The sequence below is a fragment of the Panthera tigris genome, chromosome B3 (genome assembly GCF_018350195.1).
Source record: "Panthera tigris isolate Pti1 chromosome B3, P.tigris_Pti1_mat1.1, whole genome shotgun sequence".
In the NCBI taxonomy this organism is placed as follows: domain Eukaryota; kingdom Metazoa; phylum Chordata; class Mammalia; order Carnivora; family Felidae; genus Panthera; species Panthera tigris.
The window spans coordinates 124,422,410-124,442,989 of NC_056665.1; the positions used below are offsets into that span (position 1 = coordinate 124,422,410).

A 20,580-nucleotide genomic window follows, 5' to 3' on the forward strand; every position below is an offset into this window, starting at 1 on the left:
CATTTATCTATTATTAAAGGAGTTCAGTAAAGTTTTACAATGTGTATGTGTACATTTTATACATCTCTTAATAGATATATTCCAAAGTATATTATAGTTGTATTACTTTTGTGAATAGAATCTTAAAAACTATATTTCCTACTTGGTCATCGTTAATAAATAAGAATTGATTTTACATACTGAATTTTATATCCAGATGCTTAACTTCTTGTATAATTTCTAATAATTTGTAGATTATTTTTCTCTTAATAATCACATTTATCTATAAATCATGGCAGTTTTGTTTTATCCTTTCCCATCCTTTTACCATAAATTTATTTTTCTTCTTTTATTGCACTGACAAAACTAGCAGCTCATACTAGTATAAAATTGAATGAAATTGGTAAAAATGAGCATAATTTCTTATACCTATTTTCTTAATAGTATCTTAATAGTATCTTCCTATTTAAAATGATTTTTTTCATATTTATTTTTTTAGGATTATTTTTAGAGAGCAAGAGAGAGTACTCACAGGAGGGGCAGAGAGAGAGGAAAGAGAGAATCCCAAGCAGGCTCCTCTACACTGACACCAGGAGGTAATTTGGGGTTCCAACTCATGAACTGTAAAATCATGACCCAGGTGCCCCTAAGATGATGTTTTTAAAAGACTTTTCTGTAGATATTTTATTTCAAATTTTAAAATGCCCTAATTTGCTGGGGTACTTGGGTGGCTCATTAATTAAGCATCCGACTCTTGATTTTGGCTCTGGTCATGATTCCAGGGTCGTGGGATCAAGTCCCACATTGGGCTCTGTGCTGAGTGTGGAGACTGCTTGATATTCTCTCTCTCTCTCTTCTCTGTGTGTCTCTCTCTCCTTTCTGTCTCTCCCCTCTCTGCCCCTCACCCCTGCCTATGCTCTCTTGCTCTCTAAAATAAAAAAGTAAAAATAAATAAATGTACCCTTAATTTGCTAACAATTTTTTGCAATATGTATTTGTGCAGAAATTAACCAAATACATTTTTTTCTGCAACTATCAACACATTATTGATAATGTGTTTTTTCCATCTGATCATTTAATTTGGCAAATAATAGTTAGATATTTTCTAATATTAAACTATTCCAGTTCTGGGACAAAGCCAACTTGACCATTATATATTTTCTTTTTTTAAATAATATTAGATATTTGTGTTTAATTTTTTTAATGTTTATTTTTGAGAGAGAGAGAGAGAGAGAGAGAGAGAGAGAGAACGAACACACAAGCAGAGGAGGGGTGGAGAGAGAGGGAGACACAGAATCTGAAGCAGGCTCCAGGCTTTGAGCTGTCAGCACAGAGCCTGACACAGGGCTCAAACTCAGGAACCATGAGATCATGACCCAAGCCCAAGTCAGCAGCTTAACTGACTGAGCCCCCCAGGTGCAACCCCCCCCCCCAGACATTTGCGTTTAAATGAAATGAGTGAAAGGACTACATTACTCTTTTCTTATACTCATTTCCTGAATTTAATATCAAAATGTATGCATTTAAAATACAGATTTTATATGGTAAGTTGTCCTGTCAATAAATTACCTATAGTTTACTTCAACATTTCTTCAAATTTTGGAATGTGTGAATGTTTGAATGTTTGTGTATCTGTCTGCTTCTTCTCTATTGATAACCTACCTATTCCTTATCTATAGACAAGGCAACTTTAACCAAAAATATGCAATGAAGAGTAAAAGAAATTAATGTTATTTAGATCAAGAAAAAAAAACAATTTAAGGAAGCTATTTTACCTATACAAAAACTAGCATCCTTTGCATATTTAAAAGAGAGTATTCTTCCTCAAGTAACAAGCTAAAGATAATGAAAAGCATAACTTGCCCAACTGTGTTGAGCTCAATTAAAAAATTAAAGGTAAAGATATTAGAATATAAATATCTAGGGGCACATGACTGGCTCAGTCAGCAGAGCATGTGACTCTTGATCTCAGGATTGTAAGTTCGAGCCCCACATTGGATAGAAAAATCACTTAAAACTACAATCTTAAAATAAAATGATATCTATGTACCTTACAATACACAAAAACCACAAAACCTTCATTGGAATTGGGGTTTTATATTGGATTAAAACAAGAAATAATTTAGGAACTTTATAGCGCGAAAAATGTTGGGATGCTCAAAAACGTAAGAGACATCTTTCATATGTTTTAGGATTACATACTAGAGTCCTTAATACAGAAAGCTAGCATACGCTAATCTATATTTTTCAGATTTTCTTGGCTTAAGAAAGAGCTGTTTGTCAATTGCTATCCACCCTCTATTTTCAACATGGACCGTTAATGTTTAAGAGATATATATGCTCAAGGGAAAATTACACAGCAGTTGAAGACATGAAGAACTGCCCATCAGTTAAGCACACATTCCCGCAGGTGATCTAAGAGCCCCAATTCAATTAAAATGAAATGGAACAGCATGTATATAGTAGACCCAGACTTTCCATCACTTTTTTCTTAGATACAGTCACTGGGGATAATCTGTAATCCTGCTGTGAAAGAAAATAAACACAAATGCTACTTTCACATAAAATATTATCTATCAAAAATATCAAAAACACTTTTACATTGCTTACTGTAAAATGTTCTAACTCCATTCCTTAAAGAAAAAAAGGAAGAAAAAAATCAAACTCTAAATATGTATGAGGTTAACCAGTTTGGAGCTGAAAAGGTACAAGTAAACTCTCCCCAGAAATGAGATTCTACTCATGCTTGGAAATGAACATCTGACCCCTGGATGCTAACTATCACCTGATGATGTGCCCTATTCTTTAAAAACATAAGTATGTAATAGACTTTTTTCCCTGAGACAGATAAAATATATAGACCAGGAATTAACAAGAACTATTTTTTATTCCTCCAAGTAAAGTCTTCAAGCATTTATTTACCTCCTCTTCCTCTTTCTGATCATTGCTTTATCTTATTCTGGCTTGACTTTTTATAGACTAAGTCTCCATCTGATTACCTATGTCTAGTCCTCTAACCAGCTCTTTTATAAAAAGAGCCACTATTTCAATTTAACATCATTAAATATTTTACCCTCTACCAAAATACATGCTTCCCTAAACTCTATGCTGGTTAGAATAAGTGTTAAATATTATATTAATTTAACTTAAAACAACAACAAAAACGTTTCTAGATGATCAGTAACTCCTTTACGAGGTCTTAATTTCTTCCAATCCTTATGCTCTCTGGTTTCATTTGGTCCAGAATCCATATGACCTTAATTGTCAGCTACTTTGTCTTGACTGTAAAAACAGCCTTGCCAACAATAATAAAGAATGCATAAATTCAATTATTCACTAGGCTATACTATATCCATGTAATAAAAATAAATGAAATCAACATTCATCACTCTGAATAAATGGCATCAGCTTTAGCAAGAAGCTCTTTGCAAAAGTTCTTACACATAGATAACTAATGTTTTTGCACTAAACAAATTTTCATGTTTGTTTCCTGTTTTTTTTCCCCAATTGTTAGATCAGATTAAGGCATCGCATAGGAGGCTCATGGGAGTCCTCCATTCTTATTAGTTGATGAGAGGAAATAGAAATATTGGAAATATTAAAATATTGGAAATATTTCCCAAAGGTAGTTTAGAAATAACAAAATGACCATTCTGTCTCTATTTCTGTAAAATAAATAAATAAATACATACATGAGAGGAGACTTTGCTTTATAAAGCTTCGGAGTAACTAAATCAGATAGCTTTAGTAAATTTATTAAAACTCTAAAACATGTTATCTTATTATAATTAAATCTGTATGTTTCCTCACCATCAAGGTTGAATTATATCAAACCCTTTTGAGTGCAGACATTAGATGGATGCAACAAAAAAGACCAAGAGTTAAAGAGAAAAGAATCATAAAGCAGAAATTTTCTCAGCATACATAATTATTCCAAAACATTCATCAAGAAATTGCTATGAAACCTCACAATACGCCAAGCACCAGAGATACAATGATGGGTAAGAAATGCTTCTTACCCTCAACCTGTTCACAGTCTAAGTAGGAGGAGACCAAACTACATTAAGGTACAATTTGGAGGCATCACTGAAAGCAAATGAGCAGGTGAATTTATAGTGATGTTAAATAGGAGAGGACAGAGCTGGAATTAAAGACGGCAAGAACAGTGGCGAGATTTCTAGGTTACCCGAACTGCTACATATTTAAGCATTATCCCCAAGTTCCAATCATCTACATAGAAGATGCAACTATATTTAAATAACACAATTGCTTGGGGCACCTGGCTGGCTCAGGAGGTAGAGCATGTTACTCTTGAACTCAGGGTCCTGAGTTTGAGTCCCATGCTGGACATGGAGACTACTAACTTACTTAATAACTCAATTGCTCAAAAACATGCTGAATATATGTTAGATTCTTAGAATACATACATTAAAGACTTCTGGTTTTGAGAAGCTTAAACAATATTAGGGCACTATGGGGGGGTTGTGTGTGCATTTATGTACATATACACATATACTTATATAAACTTTATATATAACATAACAGACTTCTTATATTACAGGCCAAGGAAGTTCTTTTCTAATATGGATAATATCTTAAAATATTTTAAAGTGAAAGCGTTCTGATGTATTCACAAATTAAAATTTATATAATCATAGAGTCGAATGATTATAGTTTGATTTTGGTAACTGCCTAAACTATATCCCTTTTTAAAAAATCATATAGTAACACGAGGAAAAGGACAAGAGGAACAAACATACCGAAGTAACAAAACCAGACTATGTTACTGAATACAAGACAGAGTGATCTTGAAAATATCAACCATCCATTCTGTTCTAACCCGCTCCACTTGCTATTGCATCAGCAAATTAGGTTCACTGTTTTATAGTGTTTTATATTTATGATTGATAGAAAGCACAGTCTGGCAGACATACATTTTCACTTAAGTTACTCAGGAAGAGAGCTGGATGCTAAGTAGCTTCAATCTTCAGGAAATTAAATTTCTCAGATTAGTTGGCCCAGGTATAGATAAAAATCATTGCAAACACACTTTGTCTAAGATATTTAAAAGTAAGTGTAACAAAAAAAGCCCTAAATCATGACATAAACCTGGGTATCAGAAAAATACATATGCCTTTTTACGTGTGTGCAATTTCAACACGGTGCAATTCCAAAACCTAACTATCAATATCATACTTAATACCTTACTAAATAACTACCCATTTGTGACTTTCCTGCAACCCTTTACTATCCTGAGGTCTCTTTACCATGATCTACTTTGAAACTCAAAACAGGGGTACCTGAGTGGCTCGTTGGTTAAGTGTCCTACTTCGGCTCAGGCCATGATCTCAGACTTCGTGGGTTTGAGACCCATGTTGGGCTCTGTGCTGACAGCTCAGAGAATGGAGCCTGCTTCAGAGTCTGTCTCTCTCTCACCCTCTCTGCCCTTCCCCCACTTGTGGCGCCTCTCTCTCTCTCTCTCCCCCCCCAAAAAAGAAAAAGAAACTCAAAATAATTTCATATATAGTATCCTGAAATACTGCATTGTTATTAAATGAAAGATGTGAAATATGATGATTTAGTGGGTCAGACATTTTTTTCTTGCATTTTTTTATTCATTAAAAATAAATAGCTAATGTTAGGAATACATATTTAGTTTAAATATTTGCCACAGAATTTTAAAACAGACATTTTTAATAGATGTGCAATATATTATTTCACATTATGGTATTCTTAATGTGAAAAAATGACAGTCTTGTAATGGTTTTCCTATTTCTCCATTACAACACAAATCTACTCTAACAGTAAAGTAATAAATAATGCCACAACTTTTGTATGTTCAACTAGAACATGTATTGTGACCTATAAGTACATGTATTATCATCTCATTTTGAAACCATTAACACAGTAATTTTGTAGTAAAATCCACAGAGCAACAAATATAGATACAAACTCATCTTAAACTCCTGGCCTTCCCCAATACCTTAAGAATTTTTTTTTCTTCTTTAAATGGGCAAAATTTACTTCAAAACTTACTACAAGCTGACAAAGGCAAATGATTTTAAGCAGTGGTGTCAATGCTTTCCGGTTAGTAATAAATAACAGCAGTCATGCAGGTGCCGGGAAAGAAGACAATGTCATAGGCAATCCCAAATCGCCATTTAACCACAATCTTCTCTGGGGTCAGATTCTCAGGGGAGGAATAACCATGTCCAAAGTGACAAAAGGACCCAGAACACCCTCAGCTTATCCACAGGCCTCCGCAACTGAACAGATGACTGGGGCTGACTGCCTGGCAGGAACAGAGGAGAGCAAACTGTTTAATTCTCTCACAAACAATCCAGACCTTTTTAGATTTATACAATTCCAACTTAAAAAATATTATCCCACCCCCCCAAAAAAAAGAAAAAAAGATAAGCTGTTCACTAAATCTTCACCAATAAAGGACTAACTGCGTACCTCTAGTACTGAAATGAAACTGCAGTTTTGTAGGTGACCACCGCTCAAACTAAGTTCCAAGAACATTAAAAATCAGGACATGATAATTATAAGTAAATGAAAAACTTAATACCTTACATTTATTGCCAAGATAGTATGATTTTAAAATATTCCACATTCAGTAATATTTTTTTAAATGTTTATTTATTTTGAGAAAGAGCACGTGTGCACGAGCTGGGGAGGGGCAGAGAGAGGGGGGGGAAAGAATCCCTCACAAACTGTGAGATCATGACCTCAGCCAAATCGAGAATGGGACACTCAACTGACCGAGTCACCCAGGCACCCCCAGAAATATTTAATAAGGTTTTGTAACTGTACCGAATCAAGGAGAGCAATCAAAAAATATACAGAAATCTTGACAAGATTAAAGGTAATTAAAACGTGAAACACACAATAAGTACCATCGACTCTGGGGCATAGGGTGGGTGCAAAGGGATCCCCAAAAGATGAATTCTTCTAACTGATCACCCACATTGAGGGATTTTTGGAAAGGTAAAAACTGGACTTGGGGGTTTGACAGTTCACTGAAATGGAAAAACTCTTAACTAGTTATCAGCAAAGGTCAAAGTGTAGAATCCAGCAAGGAGGAGGCATAAGCCTGTTATGAAATGCAAAGGAGCAATACAGGACCTGTGAGAGGTGGTGGAGTGAGCTAAAGAGTAGAGACAGAAGTCTGGTCTCTTTGCATAAGAAGGCTTTCCATCTTTCTCCAGTGAGGGAACATAATATTCCACCAGTCTAAGGCAGTGCTTCCCTTAGCTTAATGTGTATTTTAATAACGTGGCTATCTTAAAATGCAGATTTGAATTTAGAAGATCTAGGATGGGGAATGAGATCCTACATTGCTAACAAAATCTCAGGTAATGTAAATGATGCTGGTCCATGGACCATACCAGGAGCAGCAAAAAGGTCTGTGCTAACTCTGGAGGTATCAATGGTTTAGGCAGCAGCAGCAGCCTACCCCAGATTGCTTAAAGTCTGCACAGCAACAGCTCAAGATATTTATATTCTAGATCAAATCTAAAGCCTATTTAGCAGTTCAACTTACTATCAAGTCCCCTGTAATAAAGACAGAATTTCCATTCAATGCTAATATTTCATTTTAGGTCCATAATAGAAAGGAACCTACATCTACATGTCATTTATGCAGTTCTCAGAAAATACAAGTTATAAACAGTTATGTTCTAGGTCAGAAGCAATAGTGTTGATCTTAGGGTTTATTCACAATTCACTTTAGCCCTTAACAAGACATAAAGTACTCTTTCAAAACTTAATTGAAATCCAATTTTTTCTTCAGGGAGTTTATTTTTGATCATTAAGAATCAGCTGGTATCATTATTTTTGTTTGGGGGAAAAAAATCATCAAGTGTTTTAAAGGTGCTCTACAAGACAAGAATTAGAGGCCATACTTGTTGATTTAAAAAGAGAGAGAGAGAGAGAAAGAGAGAGAGAGAGAAAGAGCCCATTGCTAAGTTATGATATCTAAAAATCAAAAATATTACAAAAAGGCAGCTCCATACTTATGAATATGTTTAACTATATCAATAAGTCAGTTGTTTGAAATTTACACCATAATTTCCCATTTAAAAATGGTGTTGTCCCTAGGACAGATCACAATGCATAAAGTAGGAATTTGTTTAAAATATTGGGTTCACATTGCCAAAATATGCATTTGAAAAAATAAGAAAAGGAAAATACTGCAATTGAATAAGAAATCATTTTCAATTTACCTTAGATGTTAGTGTTTCACAAAGGATGTTTGAGGATGAGGAGGGAAGTAGCAGAGATTTCTGTTTCCTCCCACAAATGCTTTAGACTCTGATACATGACTTCAATTCAAGACTTTAATTTTTTCTCGGAAGACAGAACTCTTCATTTGCATGGTTTCTATACATTAATCACAACTAAGGATATTTTGTTTTTTAAACTATTAAGCTAATCATATTATTTGCAGTTTACGAATGGGGCAATAAAAAGGAAAGGGAGTAGATATGCTTCTGGAGGCAAACCTTGGAAAAGAAAGAGGAGAAGAAAATTTGTTGCAGGGGTTACCTCTGTGCCTCCGAGAAAGAGACTGCCTATCGTGGGAAATGTAAGGTGCAAGACAGACAAAGTGGAAAGCACACAAATACATGACCTCATGCGGGAGAAAATAGGGTTTGGGAATCATTGGTCAGAATTGTCTTCACTGGTCTTGACAGAAGTTGGAAAAAGGGCAGACGATGTTGCAGAGAGCAGGTGACACATGCGTTGAGCTTTGAGAAAGAATTAGTTCACCAGCAGTTGAAGATGGAATTTGAAACAGAAAAAAAAAAAAAAAAGCATATCCGAAGGGCCAAGATATGAAATGGTGGAATGTGCTCAAATAATGTCAAATGGTGTTGCTGGAGGGCAAAGTGCCTGGGAGAGTAAGAGTATTAATAGATTTAAAGGGTCCATGAAAAACTTTAAGGTTCATATAGTGTATCCCTTATATAACAAAATACTGTGGAAAGGATTAAACAAAGGTAAACATCTCCAGATTTCTTTGTGGATGAAACACTCTGGTATTACAGAGAATAGACTGGATGGTGGAAAGACTTAAGAGATAGGGGATGTTCCATGAACAGAATGTGGAAAGTCTGAACCACAGTACAATAGTCACTGGGAAAAAACAACAACAGAAAGTGGTGGTGGAGGGGGTGTGGTGTATTGATTTTCAAACTATGAGAAAGGTAAATGAGGACCACTTAGTGACAGCTTGGTTATTGGGATATGAGGGGTGTTGCAGGATACTGAAAAGACCTGGAGGGTTCTAGATTGGTTGAGTGGGTAGACAGGGAATAAAGGAAGACAAGTTGTACATGAAAGAACATGGTTGGTGAATATTCAGATATAATGCATGTGAGCTACTTGTAGGAGATCCAAGCAAATATGTATTTGAAAGGCTGTAAGATACCCAAGTTGGAAAACTGAGGAAGAGGCTGGCTAGAAGTCATGAGCATTTGGATGTTTAAATCATGACAGGAGACTACATCTTCCCAAGAGCACATGAGGTATGAAAAGATAAGAGGGTCTAGAATCCATATTTAGGAAACACCAAAATTTAAGGAATGAATAGAGTAAAAGATGCTGCTAGAGGAGCTTGGAACATGCTCAGAAATGCACTCAGCAAGCAGAGAAGAGTGGTGGCAAGCGTTCACTGAGAAGAGAGTGGCCATCAATGTCAAGTGCTACACAGAGATGAAATGACAAGTCCCCTGAAAAGGGGCCTTTGGATTTCACCATTAGGATATCAGCCCTGACCTCAGTGAAGTAAGATGAGAAATCAGATTTCAGTAGTTCGATGAAAGAATGGAGGAGCTGCAAAACGTAATGAGCGAGATGGTTCCTCACAGGCCTTCGAAGGAGAATAAAATTAAGTTGTACCTAGATGAGGCATAAAATTCAGAGAGGGTTGTTTTTTTTGACAGAGCAGACTTAAACACATTAATATACTGAAGGAAAGCAAACATTACAGAAAATGGGTGCAAAACACAGAAAAGAGAGAAAATAACTGAGGTGGGAGATATTGATTCGGGGCAGAGAAAGAAGGCTGCTTTTCAAGCGGAATCCTGTCAGAAGCCTGTGCATATTATCTGGGTTAAACCTAAGACATAACTTCTTGATACTAGCTGCTTATGTATATTTAGGTCGTATCAAATTACCAAATGCCAATATCTGAAATTTAAGAAATAAAAAAGTTTTCCAAACATCAAAAGTAAGGAACTCTATACATCAATTTGACTTTTCAGGGATACAAGACTTCCTTCCCTTATTTTAGCTTTACTATAAAAGATCTTACTGATGAACTAGAAGTATAATGGTAGGCCTCCTTATACAATAAAAATAATTTAGAGGTACTAAAGAGTAGGTAATGGATTTTCTATTTTCATGCCATAATTGTATCTTCCAAAATGTATCTAACCATCATTCAACTGAATGTCTTCAAACACATCTTTTGAAACATCTGAGATTAGGAATTTTTAATGAAATACTATCTAAATTATCTATTTTTCCCTCTCTAAACTTATTACTATTAAGATCACATTTGAAAAACCTTATTTAATTGATTTTATTCTTAAAATAAGAAGGCACAGCCATTTTCTTTTTTGTCTGTGCTTGCATTTTGTTTTTAATAACTCATGCTAACTTGGAAAATGCTGAATAGAAAAGAGGCTAACATTTTTAAATAGAAATACAGAGGAAGTTATGCTCTAACATCTGTTCTATCTGCTTACCTCAAAATGTGAAGATATGCTAAATCAGATTTCGAATGTGCTTTGTTTTATTTTATTAAACAAGAGTTCAGGGAAGATCATAAGAAGATTCATTGAACAAAGAGTGAGTATGGCAAAAGATGAAAATCAGACACACTTCAACATTTTGGGAAATATCATTATTATGTCATCTAAAATAAGCAAAGCTATTTCATAGGACTTGTGTACTTGCGTTTACAAAAAGGAAAAATGTATATATATTAGAGACCATAGGTATTCTAGCTATAGATGTTTAAAATTATTAGTTTTTAACTTGTCTTTCTGAGGAATATGGGCTTTGTCCTGGTCAGTCCAAAGCATCTATCTGAGTGGAGGTTACAATTAGTAACTAAGGGTTTTGCTTTGACTTAGTAATTTAGGACTTAGGGACTTCAGGGATTCAAAGAGAAAGAACAGGGCACCTGGGTAACTGGGTCAGTTAAGCTTCCGATTCTTGGTGTCAGGTCATGATCTCCTAGTTCATGGGTTTGAGCCCCACATCGGCCTCTGTGCTGATGGTGGGGAGCCTGCATGGGATTCTCTCTCTCTCCCTCTCTCTCTGCCCCTCCCTGGCATGTTCATTCTCTCTCTCTCTCTCTCAAAATAAAACAAAAAATACAAGGAGAAAGAACAATGTAATGTTCATCTTCTTTCATGCAAAATAGGATTTCTGGAGCTAGATATCAATTTGAAAGAAAATACTGTCTCCCATTTTAGCAAACCAAGGGACAAGCTCATTGAGCTGACCATATAGCTTTAAAATAACGGAGATCCAAAAGTAACAGGACATGATAAACTGGAGAGTCGGTTCCTTTTATGGCTTAAAAGAGGGCAGGGAAGAGAGAGGAAAACAAACAAGACTGTCTCACATATGAACTGATTTTCCCTTCTCGGTTCTCTGTCTAGAGAAGCAGCAGCTCATTAGATTAGCAAGGGTAAAACTGAGGGGAGCACAGGGCTCTCGATTCTTGGTTCCTGTTCAAGACTCTGAAAAGTGACTGCCTCTCAGGCTGCCCTAGACAGCAAAGACACAGCGCCTTGGCAGGAGAGCACTGTCAGGTAGCAGGGGGACCCAAGGTTTAATCTGCCGATTAGCCTTTGGCTCTTGCATTGTCGAGAAGAAAGCAGAAGCCTCTGACAGTCTGGTGGGGGCACCTACCTCTGAGAGGCTGCCATAATGAAGGGAGGCTACAAAGCAGATGGTTCCGTGGAATCAAAGTGGACACATATCCAGGTCTCAGAGGAACTGAGGGCAGCAGCAGGAGGGGACAGGAGGTCAGGTTGGCCAGTGCTACAGGAAACGCTGCCCGAGATGAAATGCAGCAGATGACAAGTTACACCAGCTACAGACTCCAGCCATCAAATAAACGCCAGCAGGGAAGCACCAACCAAATGGATGAAGAACTTCACTCAGGGACAGAGGAGCCAGGGGAGGCAGGCTTCTCTTCTGCCTCAAAGATACGTAAGTTGACCTCTCCCTGATGCTGAAGAGGTGATCTGAGAGACTTAGCTTTCCTGGCCTAAGACAGACTGAAAAGGACTATTTTAAATTTTAAACCCTATCTGCCATTTAGTTCACTCTTTCCCACTAATTTTCTTCCTGCTCCACCATGGGCCTTCCCACCTCAGACTTGGAGAGTCCGATGTTTCAGCTGTTCAGGCTAAAATCTTCAATATCATCTTTGACTCCCCTCTTTTTCTCAAATTTCCCAACTACACTCACACTCCCCTTTGCCCACTCTACTCTTATCACACTGGCTTCTTTGCAGCTCCTCAAATAAGCTGAACATACTGCTGCCTCAGGGCCTTTGCACTAATGCCTCCCTCTGCCTGCATGCTCTTCTCCCATATGCACGTACATTTTCTTTCATTGTTTGTTCCAACAGCACTTTCTCAATGAAGCCTACCCTGATGATCTTACTTAAAATTACACTTTTCCTTTACTAGCATCCGTTAGCCCTCTAAGCCTCTTTTGTATGCCTTTTCCCATGGCAATTATTACCGTCTAACGTACTCCATAATTTACTTAATTTGTTTTTGTCTATTGCCTGTCTCCTGCCAGTAAAATGTAACCAATACAGCTGTGGGGATTTCTGTGTATTTTATTCACTGCCGTATCTCTAGTTCCAAGCCAACAACAACCAGCATTACAAGGAGGCACTCAACAAATACTTGGTAAATGGTTGATTAACCAAAGGTATAAGATTCAAGAGGAAAACCAGATTATGGACCAAATTAAAGAACCCACCTTTTTTCTCATACATCCATTTGCCCTTGACATTACAGGTGCTCAAAGGTGATTTATTGATTCTTCATCATATACATACTCCTGACCATATTCTTATTGTCGCCTTTCCCACATTCCCCAGTGCAGCTCCAGGACTAACTGATGTCTAATAAGAGTAAAATCAAAACTATGAGCGGCATTTAAATATAGCAGCTAACATTTACTCAATACTTCCTAGCTGCTGTTTGAATCAATTTTTCATGTATCAGCACATTTGATACAACAATCCTACCAGCTGGACAGTATTATCAATGCAACTTAACAAATGAGGCAACTAAGGAACAGAGAGGTTGGGAAAGTTTCCCAAGGTCACAGTGTGGTAGAACCTAGGCAGTGAGACTTCAGGGCCCATGTTCTTAACTGCATCCTATAGTCATTCATTTGCATAGAGCTCATGTATTTCCATAGGGCTCACACATTTGCATAGGGCTCATGCATTTGCATAGGTTGCCTGGATACCCTGCAGCAACCCCACTGCCCCTTATTTTCCACACCATATTAAGAGGTATTTCTTTTAAATCAAGCAAAAAAAAAGTCTCAGAGAGGTATAGGAATACAAATACATAAGGCAAACCACTAACAAAATATCTACACACAACAGGGGTTTTTAATCACATAAATGTCACCACTTAAAAAATGTACACTCAAAAAATGTACACTCAAATGATCATTTGTTTGTTTATTTGTCTCTACTATGCTTATGGTAACTTAGATGAACAGAACTAAAGGAAAAGTTATTAGAGAGTAAAAATGTATGGATTGACACATGAAGCAAGAAAAAGATGGCCACAGATAAAAAGGTAAGCAAAATCAATCACTAATGTGTTAAAACACATTTTAGTGTGTTTAAACACATTTAATGTGTTAAAACACATTCTAGTGTAGAACCTTGGAAAAGTCTCTTAACCTTTCTGGGTTCAGTCTTTCATTTGTAATAAAGATAGTTATAAACAAGAAGGTATAAAGGGACCCTCCTGGTTCTCAAAACTGTGGCTGTCTCTAAGTCTAAATTAAGTTGTGTGCGCAAGTTCCCCAGCATCTACCAAGAGACCGCATTCTCTGTAGCATCCCAACCATTAGCATGCCTTCAGTTACTGAAGATTTCCAGAGGACTCTGTGTTTGTCATGGCATATTTAAAAATGTTTTTGCTGAGCAATATCAGTTTTTAAGACTTTATTCAGGTCCTATTCTAATTAAAATTTTAAAAATCAAAAGCTAAAAAAAAATCAAAAGCTATAAACTAGGAAATCAGAAAAAAACTGTGTTTACTATTCTAACTAGATTTGATGTCTGATTTTCTTATAACAGTAATTTCCCATTCAAAAATAGTAAAGTCAATGTAATCTACTTTTCAGCTTTTTATTGTGAGATAATTATAGGCTCACATGCAGCTGTAAGAAATTATAGAGAGTGATGTCTTATACTCTTTGCCCAGTTTCCTCCAACAGTACCATTTGGCAAAACGAACATTCACTATCACTACCAGGAAGCTGACCTTGGGATAAAGCCCACGGACTTTATCCAGATTTCACCAGTTTTTACCTATACTCGTCTGTGTGTGTGCATGCGTTATGGGTGAGTATGTGGTATATTTAATTCCATGCAATTTTATCATTTTAGCATATGTGCAGATCTGTGTAAACATCAACACCAACATAGTCAACACACAGGACAGGTCCTGCATAAAGATCCCTCATCCTACCCTTTTATAGTCACAGCTACACCCTATTTTCTTATTTTTTCCTTTTTCTTTCTTTTTTTTGAGAGAGAGCACACTAGAGAGCATGAACAGGGGAGGTGTTGGGGAGGAAGGAGGGTGAAAAGAGAGAGAGAGAGAGAGAGAGAGAGAGGGAGAGAGAGAGAGAGAGAAAATCCCAAGCAGGCTCCATGCCCAGCAGAGCCCCACACAGGACTCCATCTCACGAACCATGGGATCATGACCTGAGCCGAAATCAAAATCAGATGCTTACCCAACTGAGCCACCCAGGCGTCCCTCTGTTTTCTTTTAAAATAAGAGAAAACCAAAGAAAATTGTTTGGGCAATAGCATCTTAATTTAGATTCAACCCACAAAAGGATTATTGATAAAACCTTAAACTACAGAATTAAGAAACTATTTAGATTACCAAGACAGATGCTTATGCAATGGGAAAAACACACTAAAAATAACACCTTTATTTCTTACCGCACAATTAAATTTAGAATGACAGTATCTCTGGGAATTAATTTAAATATGTAGCCCTATATCATTAGAAGATTTTTACAAAGATTACACTGGGATTTAAGCAACCAGTATTCATTTGAAGAATGAAGAAAGCCATAGGGCAAACATTTCAGCCAAAAAGTTAACATTTTAGCCAAAAGAATATTCAAACTAAATTTTCTAAGAGGAAAAAAAGAGGTAACATATGTTAAATGAAATTTAGGATTTAGTTATTTGAAAATAAAATTATCTTTGTCTTTTAAAGATAACTGTTATAACCCTTATCATATCTAAAAAATTAATAATTTTAATAGCATATTCAAATACTATCAGGCAGTCAGTGTTCACATTTCCCTTTTTTTTTTCCATGTTTGTTCATTTGAATCAGGGTCGTGCAATGCAATTTCACTCATTACACTGACAGATGGGCCCCTTCAGTGCCTTTTAATCTATAGTTTCTCCCTCCAGCTAGTTTACTCTCCATATACTTTTTGTTGTTGTTGAAGAAAGCAGATCTTTTGTCCTGTAAAGTTCCCACTGTCTGAATTCTGCTGATTGAAATTATTCCTCTGCATTTACTATAAGTCAGTAATCAGATCTACAGCCTTGATCAGATTGGGTTCTGTGTATACATGTGTGAGAGAAAGGGGCAAGATTATTTCATAAAGAGTCAACAGCATGTGGTTCTGGAAACATCTCAAAATATTTAACACTTCCCTTTGGTTTGGGGCACCTGGGTGGCTCAGTCGGTTGGGCATCTGACATCGGATCAGGTCATGATCTCACTGTTTGGGGTTTGAGCCCCGCGTCGGGCTCTGTGCTGACAGCTCAGAGCCTGGAGCCTGCTTCATATCTTGTGCCTCACTCTCTCTCTGCCCCTCCCATGCTCATGCTCTGTCTCTGTCTCTCTTTCTTAAAAAAAAAAAAAAAAAAAAGTTAAAAAAGAAATATTTAACATTTACCCAGTGAGAAGTGGGAGACATGGGGGGCTGTGGAGGAGGCACAGTCCCACTCTATGAACGTAGACAAGCTTGTGACTAGCTTGTAACCAACCCCATGCAGGGAGGTGATGCTGTGTCCCCTTGGAGATTAGAAGGCAATGCAGCTTCTGCACAATTCCCTAGGACACCTGCTTGGAGCCCTGAGGCTGCCAGGCTGTGAGGAAACAGGGTCACGTGGAGATTCCTTGTAGGCGATTAGTCTTCAAGTCATTCCAGCCCATACACCAGACAGTGAAAAGGACACTTCTCTTCCGTGCTACATATTCCTGCATTCTGAATGCGCCACCCTTTCTTCAACTAGCTCCCTCCTGATGGGCATAGCATTATTTCCAGTCTTTTGCTATTAAAAGTAATACTAGCAGCTCAGTCGCTTAAGCTTTTGTCTCCTGCATGCTGTCCATGGAGCCTGCTTCAGATTCTCCTTCTTCCCCTGTCCCTTTGCCCCTGCCCTCCCTACCCACCCCCCAAAAAAAGTAATGCTGTGATAAGTAGTGCTATGGATTGGGCTTTTTGTATTGTTGCCACTGTATCTTTGACATAGATTGCTAGAAGTAGGACCGAGGAGTTGTTAAAAATAAATGCTTATGAAAATCAACTAGATTCAAAGTCACCTTCAAAGGAGTCGTAACATGTTGCATTCCATAAGCCATGTATGAAAGGCTTGTTTCCTCATAGTTCCCAGATTCACAGACATTCACACACATTTGGACTTCTTAATAATTGTTTATCTATCAGGGATAACACCTCTTGTCTATCATAAGACTTCCAAATTTTTTTTCCCAGTCAGCAATTTGCTTACGGTGGGGGTTTTCAGCCATTTACAAAAATTTCTGTGCAACCAAATTTATCCATCACTTGATTCCTTAATGCTTCTGCATTTCAGTTAGTATTAGGTAACTTTTGCTTACTGTCAGACTATAGAGGCATTTGCCCAGGTTTTTTCTAGTATTTCCATAATCTCATGTTTAACATTGAAATCTCTGATCCATTTTAAAAGTAATCTGGTAGATAGTGTCAGAAATGGATCTTTTTATCTTTTTCCATATAGATATCCAGTTATCCCAGCACAGTTATTAAAAAGTCTACCCATTCCACTGATTTAAAATGTCAGCATTACTGTAGACTAAACTTTTTCAAACTTCTGGATCTTTCCTGAATTTTCTATTCTGTTCCACTGGGCTGTCTAGTTAAAAAAAAAAAAAAAAAAAAAAAAAAAAAAAAAAAAAAATATATATATATATATATATATATATATATATATATATATATTACAAAGGTTTAGAACCACCTTTTCTCATGCTCTTCTTTTTCTTCTTTTACAGGATTTTGCTGGATATTCTGGCTTTTTCATTCTTCCAAATGATTTTTCCAATCAGTTATATAGAGCACTAGTTTTTCAAAAAAAATTATTAATGTTTATTTTTAAAAGAATGAGAGAGAAAGAGACAAAACTCAAGTGGGGGAGGGACAGAAAGAGAAGGAGACACAAAATTCCAAGCAGGCTCCAGGCTCTGAGCTGTCAGCACAGAGCCTGACGTGGGGCTCAAACCCACAAACTGCGAGATCATGACCTAAGCCAGAGTCAAACGCTTAACTGACTGAGCCACCAGGTGCCCCTAAAGCACCAGTTTTAAAAAAGAGAACCAAATGCCAAAAGAGAGAGAGAGAGAGAGAGAGAGAGAGAGAGATTGTATGCATATAAGACTGCATTAAGTTCATAAATTAAGAATAAATGATACCTTTATGATATTTGAGTGTTCCTAGCCAAGAAAATGGATACTTTCTTCCAGTATTCACTTCTCCTAGTTTACTTCTATGTCTTTTAGGTGTGTTCTTCATTTCTCTGCATGTGTTTTTTGACATTTCTTTTTAAGGTTAGTTATACCTAGGTATTTTGTTTTCTTTTTCGATAAATAAGTGCCGTCTTCACTTCTCTTTTACTGACTGAATTTTTTTTCTGAATGGTTCAGTTTCTTACTATCAACAACTTTGATAGTTTGCAAATAAAATGTCACAAGGAACATCTGCCTTCCTCAGAGATACTACCTGATCTATGGAGTGTCCTCTAATTGGAGACAGCTCATTAAGAAGTAAAGCATAATTGGGGCACCTGGGTGGCTCAGTTGATTAAGCATCGGACTTTGGCTCAAGTCCTGGTCTCACGGTTTGTGAGTTCGAGCCCCGTGTCGGGCTCTGTGCTGACAGCTCAGAGCCTGGAGCCTGCTTCAGATTCTGTGTCTCCCTCTCTCTCTGCCCCTCCCCTGCTCACGCTCTGCCTCTCTCTCTCTCTCAAAAATAAATAAACATTAAAAAAAAATTTTAAAAAAGAAGTAAAGCATAATCTGGAGCTGGAAGAAGTTTGTGATGGGATCAATACATATTTCTCATTTGCTCCTATAATCAATTCACAAAAACCACAAATAGATTGTCATCTTTCTGTTACATACTGTTGTAGAGCAATATGGCAAATGTAAAAAGTGGAAGATGAAGACCAAGAGATTGGCTGAAATAGGAATTCTCTTGGGAAAAAGAAGTAGTCAGCACAGCAATTAAATCTAGGCTAATAACTAGTTTTGAATCCTGACCTTTGAGTGGAAGAAACATATATTCTACATACAGCTGCTTACAAAATAACAGCTACTTACAAAAAAACAGCTCTTTGTTGGGGACAAGTATGGATAATCTCAGAATGATGAACTCATATGGTAAACCGGTGCAGAAATAATCTCCATCACCAAAGGGTTTTAAACATAGGCTAAACAGTTTTTATGTTCTTATCAGACATACTTTAATAATTAGTTACTAGGCAATATATCTTATTGAGTTTATTTTCTCATGTGAAATCCCACAACTGTAGCATGAATTCGGTATATCATGTTAGCATAGCATAGAAGAAAAGTTAAATTCTGATTAGACACTCAGAAAAGAAACAATATATACTTATTCCCATCTATTTCAGAGTCAACTGGATTCATACATATCTCTGCACAAGCTACCAAAGTACCAGTAAAAAAAATACTGTTGTAAAAAGTAACAGTAACTTGTCTATATCATAAAACCCAGGGGCACCTGAGTGGCTGAGTCAGTTAAGTGTCCGACTTTGGGTCAGGTCATGATCTCGCACTTTGTGAGTCCTAGCCCCACAGGTTCTGTGCTGACAGCTCAGAGCATGGAGCCTGCTTCAGATTCTGGGTCTCCCGCTGTCTCTGCCCCTCCCCTGTTCACACTTTGTCTCTCAAAAATAAATAAACATAAAAAAAAAAATTTAAACCTAATTTATAGTACTTTCTTTTCCACAAGTTATTTTGGAATATTGTGCATATGAAAGGAATAGAGACTTCCATTTACATACTTTCATTAAGTAGTACTCAACTGAATATAAAATAAAGCAAGTCACTTATAATTTAAAGTTAGGGTAAACATCTACCTGCCCAAATTCCCCATAACTACTCAGGAATTTTACAGCATGTATATTCCATTGACTTTAATTGCATATTTTCTTGAACGGAATAAAAAAAATCAACAGTGATTTAGAATAAATAGAACTGGCACATGCAAACTACACAAAACATTTACACAGAACAATTTTAAGACCATAATATGATTTTGGAAATAAACCATCTGATATCCAAATTGTCCAACAGTTTTTCTTCTTTAAAATGATATAAAAAATTATAGGCTAAAATCATTAACTTGCACACTCTGGAGCATTAAAGGAAATCTTGATAACTCCCCAAATGTAACAAACATCCATCCTCTTTAGAAAACAAAGTATGGCACCCAAAAACAAAACAGTCCTTCAGGCTTGCATGAAAAGCTATCTAATTTTGTTTTTCTGATCTCCAGAAATGGTTTTTACTTTCTGAAGATTGAGTTACAAAGCCAATAAATTCACTTAGGGCACCTTTCCTATTCAAAATCAGGCCCTTATTACTTGTTCTTTTTCTTTTTTTTTTTTTTTTTTAAACGTTTTATTTATTTTTGAGACAGGGAGAGACAGAGCATGAACGGGGGAGGGTCAGAGAGAGGGAGACACAGAATCTGAAACAGGCTCCAGGCTCTGAGCTGTCAGCACAGAGCCTGAGGCGGGGCTAGAACTCATGGACGGAGAGATCATGACCTGAGCTGAAGTCGGCCGCTTAACAGACTGAGCCACTCAGGCGTCCCTACTTACTCTTTTTCTAATGAAGGAAAAAGAACACTCCCTTTAAAGTATGGTCTGAAGATTGACATATGAGACTAGGCCATATATATGCACACACATACAGTGTGTGTGTGTGTATGTGTATGTATACACCTATGTGTGTGTATGTGTGTGTTTATGTATATTGTTTT

The 20,580-nt window shown here is 36.8% G+C and overlaps 1 protein-coding gene across 14 annotated transcripts in view; it reads right to left on the reverse strand.

Moving 5' to 3' along the window:
* The window catches only part of CEP128 (centrosomal protein 128), a 388,434-nt gene that overhangs the window by 165,689 nt on the left and 202,165 nt on the right, over positions 1-20,580 (reverse strand). Inside the window, exon 20 of one of the 14 annotated variants that reach the window (XM_042990263.1) lies at positions 5,805-6,271. The exons of the other annotated variants lie outside the window; for them this stretch is intronic. Coding sequence (XP_042846197.1) covers positions 6,171-6,271 — 101 coding nt within the window. The 3' untranslated portion in view covers positions 5,805-6,170. Of the gene's footprint in view, positions 1-5,804; positions 6,272-20,580 lie in introns of those variants that run through there. 14 annotated transcript variants of the gene reach the window in all.